The sequence below is a fragment of the Opisthocomus hoazin genome, chromosome 2 (assembly GCF_030867145.1).
Source record: "Opisthocomus hoazin isolate bOpiHoa1 chromosome 2, bOpiHoa1.hap1, whole genome shotgun sequence".
Lineage (NCBI taxonomy): Eukaryota > Metazoa > Chordata > Aves > Opisthocomiformes > Opisthocomidae > Opisthocomus > Opisthocomus hoazin.
The window spans coordinates 19,280,717-19,307,506 of record NC_134415.1 but is presented as its reverse complement, the minus strand read 5'-3'; the positions used below and the strand labels follow the sequence as shown (position 1 = coordinate 19,307,506).

Below are 26,790 nucleotides of genomic sequence, written 5' to 3'. Positions count from 1 at the left end.
AGACTCCTCTTGAAGAACCAAATTATTTCACCTCTACTTGGCCCAAATGACACGCAGGTCTCAAAAAATGCTAACTGCAGCTAAAAATATAGTTTTGGAAAAAGATGCTTTCAATTGTTACTCTTTCAGACTGGCTAGCCCTGCCAAGACACAAGCACGAGTGTATGCATGTGCTGAAAGCTAGCTTTACATTAACGTATTTCCAAAACAGGGGTCATAGCTGAACTACCTCTGTGCTCCAACAACACTAAAGAGCATAACAAACTCTTGATGATCATTATGGTCTACTACAGTTTAAAGCCAGCTGAATTGTACAGATATTCAAAAAAGGCACACAGCCATTTTTGTCCCTTCTTTTCAGGACCAGTGCCTGTGAGAAGGCATCTAAGGATCAGGGCCACACTTTGGGACAGGCTTCACAGCTGTCACATAAATAATTTTAAATCATCAGTCTCATTACTCCAGCTCCGAATTTTCATTCCAGAATCTAACTTGATTGATTTCAGTGCACACTACTGTAGAAATGAAAACTGGAAATGCTTATGGTTCTTTCTAATCTGTTCTTCAGCTAAAGCAGGGCTCTGTCTTAATACACACACTTGTCTTCTTTCATAAGTCCTATTTTAGATCAGTCATGCGCTTGGGGTAACATTCTTCTCTTTTGGGGACGTCTTCCTAACGAAACATATCTCTAAGGTAGAAAACATTCCTTGCTTTGCAGAAGAGGTAACTTACGGCTGCCATGGAATTGATGCGGTCAATGTAGTAATCTGGCCAGCTGGTAGCAAGCTTATTAGGATCTTCTTGTTCCTGAAAGAAAACGTTAAACAAGGTTACACAAGGAGCCTTTACAGGATGAAACGCCGCTGTAGAACCACCTGAGTTTCTTCACTGAGCTTTTCTTTATTTTTGTATCTCCCCCCATATTCTTGTATAATGGACATAGACATGTTTTATAGCATTTATTACAAACATTTCTGGAAGTGTTATGTCAGCATTATCACCTTAGTGTGTCAGATAAAAAGAATCCCCTTCAGATGAGGTTATTAAACACAGAATAATAAAGTTTAATGGAGATACAGTTATCTTTGACATCTAAGCAACAAACCTCAGCCTTTTAAACATACTATGTTCCCAAGTAGAAGGATAGCCCATTTACAGATAACAGGTTTACATTTTGTAGCTTTATACCAACAGATCTTATAAAATATTTTGCCTCTCTACTGCTAAAGCAATGGTGGGATTCACCAACAAAAGCATTTAACATCTGCTACAGAGAAAAAAAGAATCAAGTCAAGGAACCTGAAAAGAAGCCAAAACATTTTGACATGATAAACCTAGAAGAGGTTTAGACTGGACATTAGGAAGTATTTCTTTACTGAGAGCGCAGTCAAACACTGGAACAGGCTTGCTAGCAAGGCGGTCGATGCCCCAAGCCTGTCAGTGTTCAAGAGGCATTTGGACAATGCCCTTAATAACATGCTTTAGCTTTTGGTCAGCCCTGAAGTGGTCAGCCAGTTAGACTAGATGATCATTGTAGAATCATAGAATCACCGAATGCTTTGGGTTGGAAGGGACCTTTAGAGGTCATCTAGTCCAACCCTGCTGCAGTGAGCAGAGACATCTTCAACTAGACCATGTTGCTCAGAGACCTGTCCAACCTGACCTGAAATGTTTCTAGGGATGGGGCCTCCACTACCACCCTGAGAAACCTGTTCCAGTGTTTCACCACCCTCACTGGATATAAGGAAAAAATTTTTTACTGTCTGAATCTACCCTCCCTTAGTTTAAAAGCATTACTCCTTGTCCTATCGCAGCAAGCCTTGCTGAAAAGATTTACCCCATCTTTCCTATAGGCCCCCATTAGGTACTGAAAGGCTGCTGTAAGGTCTCTCCGGGGCCTTCTCTTCTCCAGGCTGCACAAGACCAACTCTCTCAGCCTTTCCTCGTAGGAGAGGTGCTCCAGCCCTCGGATCATCTTTGCAGCCCTCCTCTGGACCCGCTCCAACAGGTCCATGTCCTTCTTGTGCTGGGGGCTCCAGAGCTGGATGCAGGACTTCAGATGGGGTCTCACCAGAGCGGAGTAAAGGGGCAGAATCCCCTCCCTCAGCCATCTGGCCACCCTTCTCTTGATGTAGCCCAGGATATGGCTGGCCTTCTGGGCTGTGATGCACATTGTCAGCTCATGTCCAGCTTTTCATCCACCAGTACCCCCAAGCCCTTCTCTGCAGCCTGTGTTGATAGTGGGGATTGCACCCAGCCAGGTGCAGGAGCCTGCACTTGGCCTTGTTGAACCTCATGAGGTTCACACAGGCCCACCGTTGAACCTCATGAGGTTCACACAGGCCCACCTCTCAGCTTGTTCAGGTCCCTCTGGATGGCATCCCATCCCTCAGGTGTGTCAACCGCACCACACAGCTTGGTGTAATCTGCAGACTTGCTGAAGGTGCACTTGATCCTGCTGTCTATGTCATTGATGAAAATGTTAAACAGCACTGGTCCCAGTACAGACCCCTGAGGGACACCACTCGTCACTGGTCTCCATCCGGACATTGAATTGTTGACCACTATCCTCTGGATGCGATCACCCAACCAATTCCTTATCCACTGAACAGTCCACTTGTCAAATCCATATCTCCCCAATTTAGGGTGAAGGATGTTGCGGGGGACCATGTTGAAGGCTTTACAGAAGTCCAGATAGATCACATCCATAGCTCTTCCCTTGTCCACTGATGCAGTCACTCCATCATAGAAAGCCACTAGGTTGATTAGGCAGGACTTGCCCTTTGTAAAGCCATGCTGGCTGTCTCAAACCACCTCCCTGTCCTCATGTGCCTTAGAATAGCTTCTAGGAAGATCTGCTCCATGATCTTCCCAGGCACAGAGGTGAGGCTGACAGGTCAGTAGTTCCCAGGTCCTCCTTTATATCCTATTTAAAAGTGGACACAATATTTCCCTTCCAGTCACCAGGGACTTCAACTGACTACCATGACCTTTCAAACATCATGGAGAGTGGCTTGGCAATGGTGTCAGCCAATGCCCTCAGGACTCTGGGATGTATCTCGTCAGGTCCCATAGATTTATGTATGTTCAGGTTCCTCAGGTGGTCCTGAAACTGGTCTTCTCTTGCAGTGGGAGGGGCTTTACCCCCCTGGTCCCTGTCTTGTGGTCCATCGGCTTGGGAAGGGTGAGGAAAGAGGTTGCCAGTGAAGACTGAGGCAAAAAAGTTGTGGAGTTCCTCAGCCTTCTCCTCATCTGTTGATACTAGGTCACTGTTCTTGTTCATTTGGGGGGAGCGGGGATGTACGCTTTCTTTAATCTTCCTTTTCCAGTTGACATACCTGTAGAACCCTTTGTTATTCTCTGTGACCCTTGCCAAGTTCAGCTCCAGCCATGCCTTGGCCCTCCTGACCTCATCCCTACACAACCAGGCAGCATCCCTATATTCTTCCCAAGATACCTGTCCCTGCTTCCACTGCCTGTGCAGTTCCCTCTTGCCCTTTAGTTTAACCATCAGGTCTCGACTCAGCCATGCCAGTCTCTTCCTTTCCTTGCCTGACTTCTTGCACCTGGGACTGAGAGCTCCTGCGTTCTATGGAAAGTGTCCTTAAAGATCTGCCAGCTCTGTTCTGCTCCCCTGTCCATGAGGACCATTTCCCAGCGGGTCCTTCTGACTAACTCCTTGAAGAGCTGGACTTTTGTTTTTCTAAAACGTAGAGTCCTGACTATAGTCCTCGCCTTTCCCATATCCCTCAGGACTGTGAACTCCACCAATGCGTGATCACTGCAGCCCAGGTTGCCTCCCATTAGAGAACAGAATTATAGAAGTCCAAGTGACAGCTATGATAGTTTGCAGAGCACAGGTGACAAGAACATAATCAGAACAGGGAATATGTATGTTCCCTGTACTTCTCCTGCCTCCACTCTGAACTCCAAATAAAGAAAAAACCACACATAAATGAAGGACTGACTGTATCCATCCTTTATATCCCAAAATAAGCTACGATACTTTTTCATCTTCTAATTCTTTAGGGAAAAAAGTGTAAATGCTGGAATGCTCTAACTAATATTTCTAGATGTCTTGTTTAGACATGCAGGCTGAAAAGCATCAGGACAGATACACTCAAAAAATCAGAATTCTGAATAATTTCCTACCTGAACCCAACCCATCAGAAATTTTATAATCAGAACCAAGGGTAAGAAGACTCTAATCCTCTAAAGTATATCTGTATATGTCGTTAGATCAGCAAATGAGATAAGGTCCTTGGTGTATCCTGCTTTTGACCTTTCTCTGTCCACTACAAATGGCTCTGAACTCTGAGGCTGTAAGTCTTATGTTTTGGTTTTGTTTTTAATTAGAATTGGGAGAAAATTGGTTTCAGTGGAACACAACAAGTGTAAGCTTTTTTCCTGAACTAAGCCCAGATTGAAGCTGTACATTGCTGAAGTTAAAAAAGTTTTAGCAGCTACTCCCCTCTGCAATCCCCATTTTCTGCAGTTGTTTCGGCCCAGAAGCACACTAAGCAGAAAAGTTCACCTAATTTCAGTGGTCCTCCACACTCCCTGTTCAGACCAGAATGATATGGTTGTTAATGTGTGTTTTACTTCACTAGAATAAATGTGCTAATGTACTTAAAACCTGGCCCTCTATTTCCATTATGAAGCCCCAGAAAGCTACTTATACTTAGGATGAATGTACAGATTTTTATCTAGCCCCATGAAATCATTAGGTGGCACAGTGTTATTTGTAGCAATCACCTGGGCAGCATTTTCAAGAGACACAAGTTCACACCTGTAGCATCAGAGCCATTGGGGGAAAAAAAAAAAATTCATTGCCTAAATTATGTGAGTTCTGCCCATGGTAGGAAATTGCTGTACCAGGTTTCCTCTCAGAAAGGGGAAGAGAAATCTAAAAACAGAATGCAACTTGGGGGGGTGGGGGGGGAGCAGGACAACAACAGGGTGCTTAGGTTTTTTGTTTGTTTTGTTTTTAATGTCTTCAGGGTTTTGACCCTCAAATAAAATCTCAGAGAAAACTGCAAGGCAACTGGATGACAATGGCAAAACCTTCCCTTGCTCTAGGGGACACAGAGAAGGAAAAAAAAAAGCCTAACAAAAAACCGAGGCCCTGGTATACAAACCACATAGGTATCAGAAGCTGGAAACAATAACCCATCTGTATAAGGGAAAACATTAGCTGAAGGAATCTATTAAAGCAAAGCCTTCTTTTAGCTCCTTGAGTAGTGTAAATATTACATTAAAAAACAGACGTCAGCTTGTGGACTTTATAAGGGGCCATATCATTCTTCACTGGAGTAACAACTATGTAACTGCTGTGAAAACAGGATCTTGATACTCTACAAGCCTGCAATATAGCCAAGGTATTATATAGGCTTTGACACTAATTTGGACAGGCTCCATGCCTTGGTGGAAGGTGGAACTTATGACTTCATCCCAAATAGAACTTAATGGAGTTCTGCAAATATTTGGACCATCTGAACCAATCAAAATGAAACAAAATAAAACAAAGTGTTGTGTGCACAGCTCAGCTGATCCTGAAAGCCTTTTTGCAAATCGTGGGAGACCTGATCCACTGGGCAAGCTGTTCTCTAAAGAGCAGAGACCGTTAGTGTATGCCATGTCAGTGGAACAAGCATTTGCAGTACAAAGACTGCCATAACAGACATGATCAGGAATTACAGACCACCGCCTTTGTTGTGAAACTTTCTACAAAGAAGTACCAAACACTAGTGTTACAGAAATCATGTGGAAATGCCAGGTATTCATGGCCGAGCGGATCATGAAAATGAAAGACACTGTTTATATGGCGGGTGATTCTTTCAAGATGATTTTAGTCTTGAAAGAAACAGCACACTGAAAGCCTTAACAGTAACTGACTGAACTGAAGCTCTTTTGAGGTGAGCACTGGGTTTCAGTTTCCACCGATGACACATTGGTATTTCACTCTGCACCAAATGACCCCAAACAATACTGAGCAGTTCTCTAGAGTGTGTCCTGAAAATCTGAGCATGTCAAAGCGTTAATAAATACATCCACAAAATTAGCAACTTTACAAGGCTTCTCTCCTGCAGATGGAAACAGGGAGACATATACGGTGATATGAAAATTAAAACTCATCCAGGAAATCACTGGCAGAGTTAGGAACAGACACTGATCTGACACTGAATCCAGTGCTCTCTTGTTTCCACCATCATTTATACCAGGCTGTTTTTATGCATTGTAGACAAATCCCAGCTCCCTGGGACCAGCAGGTGCTCAGCATCCCTGGCTGCCCAACCTTTACATGGACTTTGCCACTACCTGCACAAACACCCCTGTAATAAATTGGCAGGGCTGACTCAGAAAACCTTCTAACCTGCACACTAAAATAACACTTCCTCCTTGAACAGATGCAGCAAGAAATACACCATATGTTATGGATGCCATATGACAAACATGGGTACAATTGGGATGATGTCTCTTCATTGGCAACACGACTTCCTTCTGAAACCTGCCTCTTCAGAACTGCAGACAGCTGACCTCACTGCTTTGCGCTGTTCAGAACGGAATGGAAACAAGCCACATGCCTGATGCTGCAAAATGTGGGTTTAAAATCTTTCTTGGGCAAGGAACCATAATACCATTCATTGGAGTCCTCTCTACACCAGTAAAAATGCATGCAAACACAGATGAAGAATAGGAAATGAGGCTACTGTAATATAAATTCCTGTTCCAGCTTGTTCACTGTATCGTGTAAGGACACTGCATGCTGAAGTTTGTACTTGGGTCACAAAGAATTGCATTTGCTTGCAAAAGCCACATTAAGGTTAGTGTGGTTCCTCTTCTCAACAGCCTGCACACATTGTTCTAGTATCTCACAGAGCTGGAAGATAGGTTATTTTGCCTGGTGTGAAGGGTCAGCATCATCACATACAGTTCAGAAAACATAGATCATGGAGTTTAAGTCATTACAAGAAACTAATACCTTTTAAGAAAAAGTGATTAATATTATTTGTCATACTCAGTAAGCCCTGTAGCTATTTTTTTCATATTTTCCATTAAAAGGCAATGGGAATTGGGATCCCAATTACAAATAACTGTGGATTTTCCAGTGAATTTTCTTTTTTAATGCTAGTTCACTGAAACTTTAAATTTTAACATTACTTACATAAATTGATACGAAAGCTTTACCAGATAAAGATTGTCTGCTTTTGGATGAAGACCTCCCACACCCTTCAGAGCAACAGCTTGGCTGGTAAAACATTCATCTGAGATGTGCAGGATTCAGACACATGTCCATGTTCTGTTTCAAAGTGAGGTGCATGACCCTTGCTCTCCACATGAATATTCTGGCCACTATAAACAAGGTGGATTTTCTGTTTGTTTGGAGGATGGAAGATGGTTATGACTTGTGCTTCATTTCCCACAAGTGCTACTCTTCTCCTGTCAGATACTTTTAACAAAGACTCAGCTTATCACAACATTTTTTATGGATGCCGAGTACAATATAATCTTGAAACACCTTGCACTCTACAGTGTCAAAGATCCTTAAAGAAATTCATGTATTAGGTTTTTCAGTCTTTCGGTGAGATCAGCAGAAGCAAGGAAAATGGGATGCAGACAACTACACAGTTCCCAGTTACACAGCAAATCTGTAGCACAGCCAAGAATCAATCCACACTGAAGTTGTACAGCACTCTCATCCAAATCACAATTCGCCCTTTTTTCCACAACTGACTTACTGACTTTTCTTCACTTTAAGAAGTTCAGCTTTCAAAGAAACACTTACTGTTCGTTAACACACTGTTCGCCCTATTGGCTATGTCTCAGTTCAGAGCAGCAAAAGTTGCATAAATAAAAAGCACTTTCATTAAAAGACACAAAATGTATTTGATCTGCTGTGGGATGAAATACTAATTCAGAAGTCGAGCTAAAACACATCTAAGCTTTTCAGACGGTTTACACCTCCAAAAAGCCAACCATGTCCCAAGAGATACTAATTTTGAAACAGGACAGACCGTAGGACTGAGCCATTCACTAGACAGATGTGGTCACTGCTCCACATCTCAGACTCCATGACTAGCATTTACGCAAATATTCTCAGGGTTTGGGGGAGGGACCTATATCCAAGCCTTTTAAGCACAGTTCATCCAGAATGAGAAAAATAAATATTACTTCTCTCCCTGGAATTAAGCTACTGATGTGCAGATAATAATCCTTCTGCCACAAAAGCAGTATACTGTATAACTTATTAAAAGGGAATATTCATTAATTTCCAGCTGCAGCATGCAACTGAGGCATTGTCCCTCATAAAGGTCAGGTATAGCCATAGATACTTCTAGTTCACTGGATTATGACACAGGGATATTTTATCTAACAAACAGACCATGGGGCAGGTATGTGTGTGTGTTCTTTTTTTGCTTCATTTAGCCTGATCTCTGCCCTGCTGCCAGTAACTTCACAGACCTAATAATGACCTCTGATGCTGGTTACTAACCAGCCTTTCAAAGGAAGAATCAAAGGCTTCATATTATTATTTATACCACAAAATGCCTTATACTGCCAAACTGTGGAACTCACTGCCACAAAATATGTCAAAACGCATAAAAGTGAAAAAGTGATACATTTATGGAGGATGAGGATTCCTTTTTAGAAATCTTTTCATAAGACTGAGAGAAGCTTCAATGCTGCTGAAATTCACCAGCATTTAGAAATTAAAATGGCTATCAGTCACTTTTGAAAGATGTTTTGCCCTACCACAGGTTGAAAAACTTTTCCTTAAAGTTAAATGTATGCTTTGTTCTAAACTGCTTATTCCATCCATCACTTTTTTTGCTTCCCAAGCACCCACAGATATAGCAGCCCTAGAAGTTGTACATTGCATACACACGATGTGTCATTTCCAACATAATTTAACACTGAAAACCATTTCAAATTAATTAATGCTAACTGGTATCAGTCTAATGGAGATGAAGGCCATGCTTTTACTTCTTATCTTCCAGAAAACATGCCAGATCCATTGCATACGCATGGAGAGATACCTATTTTCTCATTGGAAATGGACTGGAAAGCCATACCTGGCAGGCAGAAATGTTGTTGGTGGAGTGTTACAAGCTGAAGATAAGTATTAATTTTTTCTGAAACCTCAGAAGTCTCAGCTACTGATTTTAATGAACTGTATAATTGTAATTTAAACCAAGATTAAGTTTTACAATAACCATGTATGGCACAAGACATGATTGACAGAGACTATAGATTACTGATGGAGAGAATCTAATTTTGAGGAACTTTTAATTGTAACAGGGTTTCATACTATCCATTTATTTTTAAGAACCTTTCTTATCTTCTCTTTCATTTTCTGTCATCTTTTATCATTCTCTTCAATACAGACAGACGTAAACTTGCTGCCAGCACTGACTGCATCAGCCTCCTCTTACAATTTACTGATCACACAAGTGTCCCTCTTTGAACATATTGAGCCCTGTTGTAGGATGGGGATCCCACCAACACCAGGCATTAATTTACGGGTACAGTGCAGTGACCAAGACGACAACTATATAGTTGTGTGTATATATATATCTCTATATATACATATATAGATATATTTGTATATATAGAAGTCCCTATATTTACAAAACTACTTCAATGTACAGCTGAGGCCACACTGAATTATCTGGTGCCTTCAGCCCTCAGGACAAAGCTTACTTGCCAAATTGAAGTCTACTGGTATTACGCATTTTTCCTCTGCTGAATGTTTTACCTTTGTCATTGAAGTTAGTATCTTGTTGGGTATGTTCTCTTGACTGTTTCTGCCTAAAGATCATTCTGTCCTGTTAGCTGAAGTCCATACTCATGTTTAAAACCTCTTATATGCTCTACTTCTCACAAGCTCCAAATCAATCGACTGATATTTTGCAGTTGATAAGTGTATAATCCAAATAGTGAGCTGTCAAATAAGGCAATTCATTAATTCCCTGCACTTCCAACAAAGAAGTTCTCAGCAGCCTATCTTCCCTTAACCCATTCTGTATACCTCTTTTAAAGGTGAAGGGAAATGTTCACTGTGGAGGATCCTACCAGTCAGGAGCCCAGCTCATGATCATTCTACTCAGGGGCTCTTCAGGAGAAGACAAAACATTTCTCATGGACACAGCCTGCTCTCCAGGCATGTGGCTGTGGACTGCACCACAGCTCTCTCCCCACAAACCTGCGGTACACTTGAGCTCAGGGTCAAGGTGCTGCAGTAATTCCTGTGGCAGGTGAAGGCAACAATCTATCACTATCTCAGCCAATTCTAAGCAGTAGCAATCAGACATACTCTCTCATTAACATCCAGGCTCTGCATTATCCTACCACTTTTTGCTCCGTGTTATGTAAAAATATAGTGTGTACATTTCCATTCGGCATTCACCCTCTTCAGCTTACAGTCAGCATGCTGTGGATACAGAAAGGGACTTTTTCCTCACCCATCCAGCATACCTTGTGCCCTTTCCTAGAGCACTGTTTTCAACTGTATCCCTACACCGCTAGTATTTGGACCGTGTCCTTCCTCACCACCTTTCCTCCTCCTCCTGGCATTCCTTAGGCAAGGTGAAAAGCCAGAGAAAAGCGAAGCATAACAGCCTCCAGTCTGCCACATGCCTGCACTGAAAGTTTATCTTTTTGTCCTACTCTGTTTATCTCCAGCAAGCAACCACTTACAATCCTTTCTAAATAAAATGAAGTCACCTACCATTCATGGCAATTACCTTTCATGTTGCTTGATGATGGGAATGAAATGTCACTAACCGTGCCCAAAGACACACGGAAGTACCTAGGACACATCTACCTAGAGCCAGCACAGCTACCTAGGACTAGTCTTTCCGGGAGCACACACAGAATTTGTCAACGCCAAACTCTAAAACCTTTCTCTTCACTATCCACAACATGTCCACTGTGTTTTTCCAGTGACGCTGCTGCTTGCTCCAGTTCATTTCTGCTCTGGGCCCTTTACTAAGCGATGATGGTTCGAAGGTCAGAGCAGCCAGGTATTTTCTGTTTGTCTCTCTTATTTAAGCCCAGTCACTACTGAAAAAACAGTGGAGTTAGGAGCTGTTGGACAGGTGAACAAAGGGAATAAATACAGACTGAGAGGTCCATAGCTTTTAAGGTGCTAACCCAATATCTGAGTGAGTCATTCAGTTCCTTTGGCTCTCTCCCAGCTTTCTACGAATTCAGGTAAAACAGTTTTCTTTCTCCCAGCCTTCATTTCTCTCCTGTATGACATCTGCCAAATGTTTGGGATGCCAGGTGCCTTTCAGCAGGTATAACTGAATATATGGAAGACAATGTGATTTTTACCTCGATTCAGGTGGTAGCTGAAACTGTCACATCTGACTGTAATGAAAATTAAACAATTCTCCAGAACAGTAAAAGGAGATTTCTGTCTTTTTCTTCATAGCTGTTACTAGATCCTGGCAACAATTCCTTGCTGTGCCTGTTCCTAAACTTTTCACTGAAAACACACGGAATTCAGCAACTTTTCCTGCTCGGTATTCACCGGCTTTCAAAAGACTAGTGAGCATTCAGTGAAACTCAGAATACAGAAAAAAGTGAGCCCTGGTCTGTGCCAAACCTTCCTCTCACGCACCAGAGCAATATGCTAGTTATTTACATGTTCTTTGCTCTTGCTTGTCCACTTGAGACTAACCTGAATGGTGAGAACTGCACTGTACACAGTATATATTATTATTATTGCATACCATCAGCAGGACTGACTCACACTTGGATTGTGGAGACCCAGAACTTTCACAAGAGGACATACAAGGACAGAACATAATTCAGTGGCAGCAACTAAATCACACAATCAGCATTTACACGTACTTCCCATGCAGTGGAACTGGATTACTCATCGTTATTTTTGTTCTTAAGTACAGCAAATTACACTGTTTTAGTAGGATGACAGCTGGATAAATGTTTTCTTTTTTTTTTCCTCTCTTTTATTTTTTTTTCTTCTTTTTTTTTTCATGGTAGGGTCAAAGCTGCTCCCACTGAGCTCTCCCAAACTCCCACAGAATGCAAGCCAAATGCGAAACACAGCATTAGGCATGACGATGACATTTTTCCAGCTATCACTGTATAAACTCAGGACTATTTTGGGCCTGATTTTTGAGAAGTGTTGAGTGCTAACTTCAACTGGAGCACTAGCAGCACACCTGAAAAATGCAGAACTGCAAGATGGACACTGAAATTCTGCATATGCAGAATATCTATAGCAAACACCGTGGCAAGTTTATGGTATTTATGTCTACAACACTCTGAACAAAAGAGCTGGGAAAGCATTTTCTAAGCAACAGCTAACATTTCTTGTTGGAGAAAGAGAGGGAGAGGGGGGAAGAAACTAAAAATATTCCATGTTGTTCCCATGAGGGGGTAGGGAAGAGAAGACTTTTTGATTATACATAAAAAAATATATAATTTTAAGGCCCTGACCCAAAATAACCTCTTATGCCAGGATAAATAAATGACTCTGTTAGCATTGCAGCATGGAAAACATAAACTAAGTTAAATGTATGATTTGGAAAAACTCCTTATCTCCTCTTATGTCTGCTACAATGTGGTCTTTTAGATATCACGACTCCAAGCTGTAATAATGGTATATCACCTAATTGTGCAAGCATTTTTGCCTCCTTGACACCACATTTATCCTTTAAACCACAAGAGTGACTCCAAAATATTTTTAAGAGGAGTCTCACATCATTAAACCTACTACATTGTTTCTCAACATAACCATTTTGCTGTACTTGCTATAGAAGGGAAATTATCAAAGAAAAAAAAATTGTGAAGAAACAACTCCAAGAACCTCATGATAAACTACACATAATGGCCAATATTTTTTCTCAGGTATGCTGACTTACACGAGAAATAATGTGGTCAACATCAACAAATTTATACTTATGTGAGATGAAAAAATTTCCTACATTCATTATAAGGAACTACAAAAGAATGAGATGATGTCTTATATGAATCTCAAGTTTTATTCTTCCAGCAAGAACACACTACCTGCATTAAATCATGTAGAAGGAAATGTATATCGTCTTAGGTTTTATTTTACAGTGTATTAACCGTGTTGCCCAAATTGTGGAGCTACTCCTTCAGCCTACAATGCACGTTAACAGGTGTCATTAATCAAACAACTGTTTTAACACTGGAAGACTCAAGTACACCACTAATCGGGAAATGTGTGCATTTGCTGCATTAATAACACTCTTGCTGCATTTTGCTGTTTCCCATTATGTCCTGTGCTTGTCATAGACCAGAGTTTCTCAATTTACTGCTCTAAAGTCCACTTGCAGTTAAAACTGAGTAAATTTTGAAGCCATGTGCCTGTCTTCCATACCTAAAGATACCGGAATGACCCAATGTCAGCATCGTGCTCACAAATCATCCCACACATCTGAGCATGAAGTCATTCTGCTAACAGAAAAAGGAACAGATGCTGGTGGGAAAAAAACAAGTTAACTCCACAATTGCTGGCATTTTCCAAACATCCAGCCGAAGGAATGCCGCGATTTCCAAAGGGCAACATCCTCCCACTGTGACTTAGCAGTGTTATGAGATTTCCGCTGAACCATAGGCTAACTGAAAGCAAGTCTATTTTCAGAGTATTCATCTGAGAAATTCCACATTTCAGACTGTTTCACCAGCAGTCTCCTGAGCTAAGGAAGTCATGCAGTCACTCAGACCAAAAGCAACCATGGATCCCAGGCAATGGGAGGGAACCAAATAACATCTTCTGCTAAAGTCTATTTCAAGGAGTTGGTCTCATAGCAATAATACAAGAGACAGTAGGTTGCACAGACCCTTACTGTTGGCCCCTTTCTTTATTGGGCCATACAGCTGCTTTCCTAGTTTGATTTACGGTCAGTTCAGAGAATCACAAAACAATTCAGGATGGAAGAGGCCTCGGGCAGAAGGGACTTGCTTAAAGCAGAGCTAATTTCAAAGTTAGATCAGGTTGTTCAGGTCATTGTCAAGGTTTGAATACTGAGTTAAATGAAAATGCTGACTGAAGAGCTGAACTGCTGCCACAAAATTCCAAAGCATTGTTTGGAAAAAAAACAATTTTGTGACGCACCAAAGACTTCAGACGAAGTCTAATTCTCCAGCTCCAGTGTGGCTTTGGGCAGGCTTTGCCCTGTGGTCATCACATCTCCTCATCTTTTAGCCAGCACTTGCACTAAGCATTCCAAGTCCCACATAGCTTTTTCAGCCTCCTCCTGTCTACCAGCTGCTTTTGCTTCTAGGCTATCTCATGTGATGTAAGGGTTACTCTGTGTTTTTCAGACTTCCCAAGGGAAAAGAGAGTAGAAGTACCCACTCACAGGCCCACCCACACTCCCCTAAAGAGACTTCATGGAAAGTGGAGACAAAAAATCTCATGAAGTCACATCCAAGCCTCATCAGACCGGGACTCCTTACGAATGGCTGCTCAAACACTGCAGCAAATCATCTTGTGTGTTCTTGTCTGCTGCTCCCAGATACAGTATGTGGAATGACAACTCTAAAGGGAACTTCTAATGGACACATTAAATGCTCCTTATAGCTATAAATCCATAACCAAAACAGTTTAATATTCCAAATCAATAACAGACTCTTAGGAGTATTTCAAAGTGGAAAAAATACTGCAAGAAGACAGAATTGAAAACAATATAACTTCAAACCACCCACTTCATTCATTGTGAGACAACCATGTGCTTGGCACTCTTCGTACAGAAAGGGTGAACCCCAAAGGGCTTTCATAGCTCAGATCAGACAATACAAAACCAAAAACCCACACTCAGACAACACAATGGTGTGATCTTCATCTGGTATATTGTATCACTAAATGAGACCAGATGAAGATCCATTTTCTCTCTTCTTTAGGGAATATCTATCTTTCTCTGTATATCTCCATGTATATCTTCTACTTTAAAAAGTAGGAACCCAAAGAAATGTACACTTCCATACAGCAAGGATTGCAGAACTCCTATCTAAATACAACAGATGTAATGCAGCCTCCTGCTTTTAGAGCCTTAAATGCAAAGAAAAGACCTCGGGGTTTTGGAAGAAAAGCCCTGCCAGTTCACTTGAGCTGAGAAATAACTGCCTCTCCATCTTAACCAAGCTGAACTACACTTCACAGTGCAAAAACATGGAACAGAGCAACCCAAGAACAAACAGTAGGTACAGGAACTTTCACTCACTGCAGAAAGTTTTCCCCAAAGGCAAGGAGGACCCCAGGTTTTATATTTACATCCATTTTCTGCTTCATCCCTGAAAGGCTAAGGTAATTGTATTAAAAGCTACAAAAGCAGCTTAGATTTCTCCAGCAGATTGTATATATTTAATATACACACACATACATATATGAATTTATATTATATATATGAATTAATTTCTATATTTATATCTGTATATATATTATATTTTAAACCAAGGTATAGGGTGAATTGCACTCTCTGAAAGCTGGAACTGTAGTTGGGTTTCAAGCAAGGTTTATAGCTGGTTTTGGAATGGAAATTTTGCTTAGAGCTCTGCAAGACTCTGAAGGCAGGCATGAGCATGGGGGTGGAGGACAGAGGTATCTTACTCTATATCCAGCTGCACAATATCCAGCTATACTTTTTATAATGACATTTTGCTGACAACACAAACCTCAAGGGCAAAGCTCAAAGAGAAACTGTCAAACAAAGAGAAAAAATAAAACCTGACACATAGACATTATCTTCTTTAGTGTTAGACAGACAGCATGGGACCAAAGTGGGAGTTTGTGACATTGAACTCCAAATGGTATAAAAAGACTGCAGCACAGCTACTAAAAGTTGAAGTCTGGCTAAGGCTAGGATTCCCCAGGGCATTCTGAAGCCTAACGCAGGGCCGGATACAGCCTTCACCTTAGGAAAATGGAACAGAACACAAGGTGATGCAGCAGCATCTGCTGCTTCTTTGTGGGAGAGGTGTAAACCTTCTCTAGAAGGGCATCTGGGGCACTCTGCACCTGAACTGCAGCTTCACTGGTTTCAGCATTGACCTGTGACCTCTCAAAGGACTTGGACTCCTTAGTGATTCTGTAAAGCACAAAAGTGCCTTCCACTTCATCCTTCCTGGTCCTTGCAGTGAGGTCTCCCAAGTCTGGAGACCTCACCACAAAATCCATTCCTACAAGAATACCTTAGAAGACAAGTAAGTGCAGCAACGAAAAAGAATGAACAGCGTTTAAACTAAAAAAAATTCAGATTTTTGAGATTGTATCAAGGAAAAAGCAAAAAGCAAAAAGGAACAATGTTGTATGCAGCCAAGGCATGTGTATGTAGTACAGGGAAAAGGTGGGAGAGGATGTAATGGCCAGAACATTGCCACAAAGCTTCCTAACTTCGCTACTCTTTCTTTCAGGTACAGAGAAATGTGCTTACATATAAACATAATAATGACAAGTTTTTTGAAATTATACAGTTTAGATCAAAGACTTTTAGAACCAAGGAGTTCCCTGATTCCTGTTCTCACATTCAGTTTACTGGGATTTTTTTATTCATCAGGTAGATGAAAAATATAATTGACAGATACTAAAAAAATAATCACAGGGAATGGAATCATAAGGAAATTCTCTTTTCTGCATATTGGCTGCATAGGGTTCAGATAAATTTTCTTCAGAATTTTTAAAGTCTATTTTGCTATTGTGGAGAAGCCTTTCTCTAGATCTCTTTCCTATAAGAGAAAAAGTATACTCAATTTAAGGATTATAAACATGTACTCTTTTTTTCAGATGCCATAAATGCCTCTTTTCAGAAAGCTGCAGTGTGCTGATTATTGCTTCACTACCTGAGTATGAATAATCTCACTGGAGTAGGTAAAGCACAAACAACTCAAAGCAACTATACTAGGTAACAACTAAAATCAGAACAGTACAAAATAACCCCAAAATATCTAGGAGAGCCCTACATAGTTATTAGGATTGAGCTTTTTATCAGTTTTAGTTGTCTGTTTGGAAAGCAGTTGTATGATACTGATAGTCCAGTTTGACTGTACTTTGGAAGCAGATTTGCAACCAATATTTCCCTCGAAACACAGAAGTAAAAAACAAATGAACTTGTTCAACTCTGCAAAATGTGTGTGCTTCCTACTAAAGTCTGCTCAACTGAAAGCTTACAAATTAGTCTCCGGAGGCAGGAAAGGCCATAAAAAGGAAATATATTGGCTTCATTTTCAATAGTAATAAGTCTAAGAGCTTGTAGGGTTGTACACAAGGCAGTAAGTTATTGCCTGCATAATTAGGCCTCATTCTTAGAGACATAGACGGCATGCAAAGCAATGTGTGCTGAAGCAGTGCAAAACATGCACTTTCTACCCTTTTTGGGATCCCAACATGAGCTCTTTTACACATGAAACAATTGAGCTGACAACTTTTTATTTCCATACCATTATTTGATCATTACAGAATCACAGAATCACAAAATAGTAGGGGTTGGAAGGGACCTCTGTGGGTCATCTAGTCCAACCCCTCTGCCAAAGCAGGGTCACCTACAGCAGGCTGCACAGGAACTTATCCAGGCAGGTCTTGAATATCTCCAGAGAAGGAGACTCCACAACCTCCCTGGGCAGCCTGTTCCACTGCTCCGTCACCCTCAGAGGGAAGAAGTTCTTCCTCATGTTCAGATGGAACTTCCTGTGCCTCAGTTTGTGCCCATTGCCCCTTGTCCTGTCACTGGGCACCACTGAAAAGAGCTTGGCCCCATCCTCCTGACACCCACCCTTCAGATATTTGTAGGCATTTATAAGGTCCCCTCGCAGCCTTCTCTTCTTCAGGCTGAACAAGCCCAGCTCCCTCAGCCTCTCCTCGTAGGGGAGATGTTCCAGTCCCCTCACCATCCTTGTAGCCCTCCGCTGGACTCTCTCCAGTAGCTCTTCTTCTTTCCTGAACTGGGGAGCCCAGAACTGGACAGAGTACTCCAGATGAGGCCTCACCAGGGCAGTGTAGAGGGGAAGGAGAACCTCCCTTGTCCTGCTGGCCACACTCTTCTTGATGCACCCCAGGATCCCATTGGCATTCTTGGCAGCCAGGGCACACTGCTGGCTCATGGTTAACCTGTCATCCACCAGGACACCCAGGTCCCTCTCCAAAGAGCTGCTCTCCAGCAGGTCCACCCCAAGCCTGTACTGGCACATGGGGTTGTTCCTCCCCAGGTGCAGGACCCTGCATTTGCCTTTGTTGAACCTCATCAGGTTCCTCTCTGCCCAACTTTCCAGCCTATCATCTAGGTCACGCTGAATGGCAGCACAGCTTTCCAGTGTGTCCACCACATCTCCCAGTTTGGTGTCATCAGCAAACTTGCTGAGGGTACATTCTAACTCTTCATCCAGGTCGTTGATGAAGAAGTTAAACAAGACTGGGCCCAGTACTGACCCCTGGGGGACACCACTTGTCACCAGCCTCCAACTAGACTCAGCGCCGCTGATGACAACACTCTGAGTTCTGCCATTCAGACAGTTCTCAATCCACCTCACTGACCACTCATCCAGCCCACACTTCCTGAGCTTCCCTAGGAGCATATCATGGGAGACTGTGTTGAAAGCCTTTCTGAAGTCAAGGTAGACAACATCCACGGCTCTCCCTTCGTCTACCCAGCCAGTCCTGTCATCGTAGAAAGCTATTAGATTGGTTAGGCATGATTTCCCCTTGGTGAATCCATGCTGACTACTCCTGATAACCTTCTTTTCCTCCACTTGCTTCATGATGGCCTCCAGGATAAGCTGCTCCATCACCTTTCCCGGGATGGAGATGAGGCTGACCGGCCTGTAGTTCCCTGGGTCCTCCTTCTTGCCCTTTTTGAAGATTGGAGTGACATTTGCCTTTCTCCAGTCCTCGGGCACCTCTCCTGTCCTCCAGGACCTCTCAAAGATGATGGAGAGTGGCTCAGCAATGACATCCGCCAGCTCCCTCAGCACTCGTGGGTGCATTCCATCGGGGCCCATGGATTTGTGGGCGTCCAGATCGCTTAAGCGATCCCTCACACAGTCCTCCTCGACCAAGGGAAAGTCGTGCTCTTTGTAGGCTTCTTCTCTTACCTCCGGGGCCTGGGATTCCTGAGGGCCAGTCTTAGCACTGAAGACTGAAGCAAAGAAGGCATTCAGTAGCTCTTCCTTCTCCGCATCCTCCATCACCAGGACGCCCGCCTCATTCAGCAGCGGCCCCACATTGTCCCTAGCCTTCCTTTTGCTGCTGATGTAGTTGAAGAAGCCCTTCTTGTTGTTTTTGACATCCCTTGCCAACTTCAATTCCAGGTGGGCCTTGGCCTTCCTCGTCGCATCCCTGCACGCTCTCACCACGTTTCTGTACTCTTCCCAAGTGGCCTGCCCCTCTTTCCACATTCCATGGACCTTTCTCTTCTGCCTGATCTCTGCTATAAGCTCCTTGTTTAACCATGCAGGTCTCCTGCCTCCTTTGCTAGATTTCTTTCTCAGGGGGATGCATTGCTCCTGTGCATGGAAGAAGTGTCGTTTAAAGAGCGACCAGCACTCATGGACCCCCCTGCCTTCGAGAGCCCTGGCCCACGGGATTCCTCCCAGTAGCTCCTTGAAGAGGCCAAAGTCAGCCGTCCTGAGTTCCAAGGTTTTGATCCTGCTTATCGCCCTGCTTCCTCCACGTAGGATCCTGAACTCGACCATTTCATGGTCACTGCAGCCGAGTCTACCTCCGACCTTCACATCCTCCACCAGTCCCTCCTTGTCTGTTAACACAAGGTCCAGCAGCGCGCCTTTCCTTGTTGGTTCCTCCACCACTTGCATCAGAAAGTTATCATCGATGCTCTGTAGGAACCTCCTGGACTGCGCCTGCCTAGCTGTATGGTCTTCCCAGCTGATGTCAGGGTGGTTGAAGTCCCCCATGAGAACCAGGGCCTGTGACTGTGAGGCTGCTTGCAGCTGCCTGTAGAAGGCCTCATCAATCTCCTCCTCCTGGTCTGGTGGCCTGTAGTACACACCCACAGTAATGTCACCCTTATGAGCCTGTCCCTTAATTCTAACCCACAAGCTTTCAAGTCGTTCCTCATTTGCCCCCAGGCCAAGCTCAATGCATTCTACTTGCTCCCTCACATACAGAGCAACTCCCCCACCTCTCCTTGTTGTTCTGTCTTTCCTAAAGAAAGGAGATCATGTACTTTAGCACCAGCTCCTGGTAAAACAGCACAGAGTAACAGCATTTTTCTTGACCTTGACATTAGAAAATTACAAATTAACACATCTGAAAGCATGGTCTAGTTGCTTGATCTCATTCCTGCAAAACACATAACTATCAGGAAATCTAGAGATAATTTTACAGGAAGGAATTACTGAAGTGGATTATATGTTTTAAGAAAGTCTAAACTTCAGCTGATGGTGGGACATGAAGATTATCCTAAACAAAAACAGAGTAAAGTACCTGAACTGGTGGAGGATGTCATCATTTGAATTCTGTCTACACATGGCTTTACTTGTAACTCAGTATGGTTTCAAGAGAAGTTCATACTACAGAGGAAGAGGCAATCTAGAACATGTAGCACTGGTGTTTTGGGTAGAGGGTCAGGTTGCCATTAGTGGTGACTGATTAATGGTCCTTCTGATGCAAACTAAGAAAACTGCATCTCTCATTGTCCACTCTGTACTGACTAATGGCAATGTAGATGACAGCTGAGACTAAGAATACACTGACATTTTCCAACAGACCAGCCTTTATTCCTTGCAAATAGCTACCCCACAAATGAGTGTGACGCATTCACTATAGCTGCTAGCTGAAGCTACTCCTTTAGACTAATCAGTCATTGGTGATTTCTTTTTAGTACTAACAGTTTTCAGATATGAACCTAGAATGGCCAAAAGTGACCAAAGCAAACATGGCTGTATCATACTGCGCGAATGCTCCTCAGTAGATATCAGCCACAATCATGAAATTTCAATCCAGAATCTTCTTTAAGTACTGAGGGATGTTGGCTGGCAAGCTGTGCCCCTGGCACATAACTTTAAATGCACAGACGTACGTGTCTTCCCCCACTTCTTCAGAAAGGTTTGGTATCAGAAACTTGTGGAATGAGGTTTTTGATACAATAGTGACTTTCTGCAACCACATTGGGAACAAGTACCATAGAAGATTACATCCAAAGACTAGCTGCCATGATAAACGGACAGTCTGCCTGCAACAATGACCGTTCTTCATTTCTGCAAGTGACATTTGTTGACTTAAGACAGTCCACTACTCTCGCCACCTTTGGAGGAAATCAGGAAGTTCTGACTTTCTGTTACTTTTAGACTAGAAAAGCCATTCGAGATTTATGATTGAGAACAGTTGCCTCAACTTGCACTTCTTGACCTCATAGTTCATAGTGTTTTCACTTGCCACATTACAAAGCGTAGAGCCCTTGCTTCCCAGGAAACTCCAAGAACCCAACATGAGCAAGGCAGAGTTCGCTGGGGGCTTGTCCTGGATGGCTGACAGCATTCAGTCAATTGAGGAACTGGGCCCTTTATGACTAAAATTAGATTACAAATTCTTCAGCGAAAAGACAGCTTTCCTCTAAAGGGAAACCTGCAACAAGCTTCTCTGTCACTGTAAAACAATGATGATAGGTGGCTTAGGTAGTAGGCTAGAGAGAGAGAGAGATGTCATCACTGATGTCTGACCGCCTGTGAGAGAAACAAGGAATAACATTGGACAGTTAAGGTTTCAAGTAATTGAAAGTATCTACAATATAACGAATTGACATCTGGCAACAGTATCCTGTTCCAGTTAGCACATCATTTTGGATAGCTGGAGTTCAGCTAACTGAGGTTGCACTATAAATGCTTTATAAGGATTTTTCCAGTATGCAGCTTCTTTAACTCTGGAGGTCTTCAAGATTCTTATGTCAAATCCACTGCTTTTTGTAAAAAAAAAAAAAAAAAGTGTAACGTAATGAATCCAACCTACATACTAGATACATTAAAGTCTGAATCTTCCTGCCAAGGCTGACTAGTCTGGGAGGTGGAATGTGTGGTTCTCTAAGACGGCTACAAATAGATCCTGTCCCATCAGAGATGAAAAAGCCAGCTGAGCCGGCCAGCAAAAATGTAAAGCAGACATTAATCACAGCAGCCTGCACCTTCCCTCCACTTGCAAGCTCTGTGTACCAGCAGGAAGAGGAATGGAGAGAGCACCAAAGACAACGGAGATGGCTCTTACGCACTTCCTGAATTATTGCTAGCTCAGAGGCACTGTAACTAATTGGTTGCTCTTCACTTCCCTGTGGGATGCATTTCAACCAAAAGCAACACACATGCAAAGCACCCATCTGATTGGCTTGACTGAGGTTTTCTTTAATTACACAGTAGTAAAACTAATTTTTTCCCCCTCCCTGAGGAAAGAAAGGCAGGAAACACAACCTCAGAAGGACCATCATCAATCTGCCACCTTCAGTATTGAAATCTAAACCTCCTCTTTCAGCTTCTGTTATATGGACTTACATACAAAGACTGATGCTCTCATGGCATGACTTGCACATTCAGGAAATAAAACTAACCAACAAATTCACCACACCTTTCTTACGTAACATTTATTTCTAATCAATATATGTTATTGGGGCTTTCTTTGTTTCTGACTATTTACTTCCTAAAGCAACAAAACTTTCCACCACACCACTCCTGCAGGTATCCTCTTTTACAAGTTTCACAGCAGGGATACAACTTGTCAGTTCACTTGGCCATCATTTTGCCAGTGACAAAATACCCGGTGTGATACATCAGTCTCTGATTCACTGCCCTTCTCACTGTTTTTTCAGAAATTTGAAGACCTCAAATGGAGAAGTGTTACATAGAAATTGGTAGGAGCGGGTCATCTTCACTTTCCAGTGCAATATGGAACATTTCCTATAAGCTCTGGAAGACCTTGAACTACCAAGTTTTAAGACATCACTATAATTATGTACTTTACAGATATTTGAAGACATCCTGAAGATTTCAGTAATACATTTTCTATTCTAAGCAGCCTACAAAAGTTTTTTAAAATTCCTTAAAACATTTCCATGACAGATTTTCTTCCAGCTCAAAGAAAAAGAAACAAACACAAAAACAAACATGTAAATGATTCAAAATGGGACAGCATAGGATTTTAACATTCTCTTCCGAAATCGCACATGAATACACTACTTATAAGAAAGTTGTGCCATATTCATGCTGATAAAAACCCTTATATCTCTTAATCATATTCTTGAGTAAATAGTAGATAAACACACAGTTCAAATCTAGATGTATAACAGTAATTATGTACATGCACACAGAATTTATTGATGAGCTACTTCAGTCAGGAGAACAGTAGTACCTTCTTTTTGCTGCAGTAAATCTGCCATTTCTTCTCTGGAGGGAGTGCAAACATAGCCTCTCTGTTCTTGTCTGTGAGATCCAGTTCATCCTGGAGATTGTGACAAAGAAAAACAGAAAAAAAACAGTCAACAGCTGTATTAGTAACTTCTAATAGGTTGAAAGGAATCTGGACCAGGTATGTTGACTAGCCTTCAGTCAAAAGGCAGAGGACTTCATGGCTTCCAAAGAATCCAAAGATTATTGGTGTCATAATTTTTACCTTGCTACTGCAAGTTCTCCCTATCAGAGCAAAACCTATGAAGAGAGGCAGCCTGAACAACTTCCATGTCAAACTTCCACTAATAATGATCAATCAAAGATGGGAAAGATCACATGAAAGGCATGAAGTGAAAAACTCCAAGCAGTGGCTTATGTGACACAGACACTCTGTACAACTCATAGAGAAAGGCTAAAAATTCAACATGCCTTTTTCCTGGCCTGCAGTACCAGTTTAGTCTTCCATAAGAGGAGAACAATGAAATCACTTTATCTTTTAAATAAAGGTCACAAGACAGTTGTCTAGTGGCAGTAATGTCAACAGCAACCTACAGGTTGAAATGTTTGTCCAGATGTTTGTCCTCTGAACCACACAGTCCACAGCAAAAGACAACCAGTGTTTCAGACATAAAGAACGTATTTCCACACAGCATCACATCAGGTTGAACAGACGAGTAAATTCAGTTTCTGTTAAGAAAAGTGACTCCAGTGGAACACACCCTTTAAAACCCATTTTTAAAATGAAGGACAATGTCCTGATCTGGAGCTGACTCCCTGCTCTGTCACAAGCTCCCTCTGGATACATCACCAAGTTCCCCAGCTTTGGTTTCCCTCCTGTAAAGGTAGATGACAATAGAATCTCTTCCTATACAACATATCTCTAAAATCATCGAAGCAGAGACTGCTACTTGCTCTTTGTTTATTCAGCACTGACCAGAACAGGGCTCCAGCTGCCAGTTTCGGGTGCTAATGGGAAGTAAACAAATCAGAATATCTTCGTAGCAAGCAGCCTGCATGAGCAGGGACAGACGAAAATACCCAAATGAGAGTTTCAGCAATATAAAGACAAGCTTCCAATAATGTTTCAATGAATCAGTTTTCGCAGGATTTTCTTTTTCCTATATATTTGAGAGTGTTTGGAAAAGGAAGTGTCCAGGGGTCCAATATCGAGATGATTGCAGCACTAAGAACGCTGCACATGCAGATTCTGGCACCCACAGTAACCTAGCCCAAGCAGAGACAATACCTCTTTAACTCAGCCCAACAATGGCTCATTTGGAAAGCTTTCAGGGCTGGGAAACTTGTGAAAACAGTGAGCTAAATTGCACACTGAGCCTGGTAGCGGCTGCTGACAGATTTAAAAGCCCATAGAGATTTCAGCTGCAAAAAGGTACAAAAGAAATGCAAACAGTAACAAGGCGAGGTCAGTGCCAGCAGCCCAAGGTAGAAGAAGCTGGAGGGTTTTTTTTAAACAACAATCAGTTTAAAGGCAACCCCCCCCAAAAAAAAATTTAGCTGTGCAAAAAGACTGCAAACCATGTGGAAATGTTTAGGGTGAGTTTCCAAACAAGGGGGCAGCCAAGCAAGGCAAGGAGTTTTATCCTTGCTACACACAATTAGAAAGCTCAGGCCAGGATCACATTCTTGGGGGGAGAGGGAGAATGAAATGACATGTAAGGTCTTAAGACAAGCAAAGGAATGCTGTTGGAGGTCAAGCATGTGGGAGAGAAAGGAGGGGCAGATGGAATCAGAAATGCCAGGTTTGGAAGAACCACCAAAGAGGCCAGAATATACGTCTGAAATGAGCTTGCTGGGCTCAGCTAAAGTCATAGAAAAATTATGATTGTTATACTGAATGGCGTAATGATCCTAGCTTTTTTTTTCTTTTTTTTTTTTTTTTTAATAAAGAGCAACTTAGTTTTCTAATCCATACGACTCTTTCTGGAGTCTCATGGCAGATCAGACAAGCAGCAAAAGCTCTTCCCAGAAACTGTGCACAAAACTGAACGATGTTCTCAACCATTATAGTTCAAGACAACCGTTTCATCAAAAGAACGCTCCTACTGGCTGAAACCACCCAGAGGACAGTATGCTGCCACTTAGCATCTTCTAGACACTGCCCTGGACACTGGCACTATCAGGGAGAAAAAGAGTACTCTGCCTTCAGTGGAGCAATGAGAATATGAAACTTCCAGTCATGTAATTTTGCATCCCGATAGCATGGCATTCTTTTCAGGACAGAAGCCTAGAAAGGTAGTTTGAAGGGATGAAACACCCAGTGGGAGCAAAGTGCATCCACACCCTAATTGCTGTGACTCAGTGGGGTAGATTAAGCCAGAAGAATGTTAGGAGTCATCAAGTTAGCTCAGGTAACATAGTAGCAAGGAAACTACTCAGGGTTCCAGGCATAACATGATCACCAGAGGCAGACCCAAACACACCTGACTGGAAAACAGCAGATGGAGGATGGATTATCCTTCCTTTTGAAACCGCTAGTATTTGTCTTCATTAGGAGGGAAAATGCTGGGTTGTCACCTCCAGCTGTGCCAGCTTCCCAAAAGAATTATAGTAACTCCTCTTCTGTGCCTTGGATGGGCACCTCGGTTCCAGCAATTCGTGCCAGCATGACCCTGCACAATGGAGCTCAGCCTCTCAGCTGTTAAAAATACTTGAAGTTGCAAGTGTTCTCATGAAGCACAGATTAAAAAGACATTTGCCAGGTTGGCCTGAGGGACATGTAAAGTACCTCCAGTTAATATTCCTTACATTTCTCTCCTTTATCTGTTTCCTGTTGTTTTGGGTTTTTTTTTATTGAGAGGGGGATACAGTTAATTTCACTTTCATGTGGGCATTTTTTTTCACTTACACAGATTCAATTTAAGTGATAAAACATTTAAAATGTACCGGAGCTGGATTTGAGGTTCAAACATGTCCAGTTCTCAGGCCAAAAGGGAAGATGGCCTCCATTCAAAATGGCTACAACCCAAGGAAATAAGAGACAGAGAGAGAGAAAGGGAACAAGAAGGAGGAAGGGGCAGGAAGCATAAAAACAGTATTTTGTGACATTTAAAACCACATTATGTCCCTTATTTTTGAGAACAATCATCAAAGTGTGAAAGCTGGATTTGATGCTGGGTACCCATCAGCTCAATAATGATATCACTCAAGGTCCCAGAACAGCTGGACATAAAAGTGTTTCTCAGCTAGACTGGGCAGCACATTTCTTAGTGAAATGAAATAAAATAAATATATATATAAACATATATATAGAAAAAGTAATATTTTGGGAATGTAAAAGAGTGGTTGTCTTCAAGAGAGAACCACTAAAGGAGAACATTTAATGCCTACCAATATCTCTGTACGGAAATGTGTATCGCATCTCCATCATGCAGTCATCTGTGGAAAGGTGGG

The 26,790-nt window shown here is 42.3% G+C and overlaps 1 protein-coding gene across 9 annotated transcripts in view; it reads right to left on the bottom strand.

The window, feature by feature from the left end:
- DAAM2 (dishevelled associated activator of morphogenesis 2) overlaps window positions 1-26,790 on the bottom strand; it is a 221,097-nt gene that overhangs the window by 83,985 nt on the left and 110,322 nt on the right. For all 9 annotated transcript variants that reach the window (XM_075412807.1, XM_075412816.1, XM_075412808.1 and 6 more), the window contains 2 exons: window positions 23,342-23,431; window positions 736-810 (listed from right to left, as the gene is read on the bottom strand). In XM_075412807.1, the coding sequence (XP_075268922.1) occupies window positions 736-810; window positions 23,342-23,431 (165 nt within the window). The remainder of the gene's footprint in view (window positions 1-735; window positions 811-23,341; window positions 23,432-26,790) is intronic.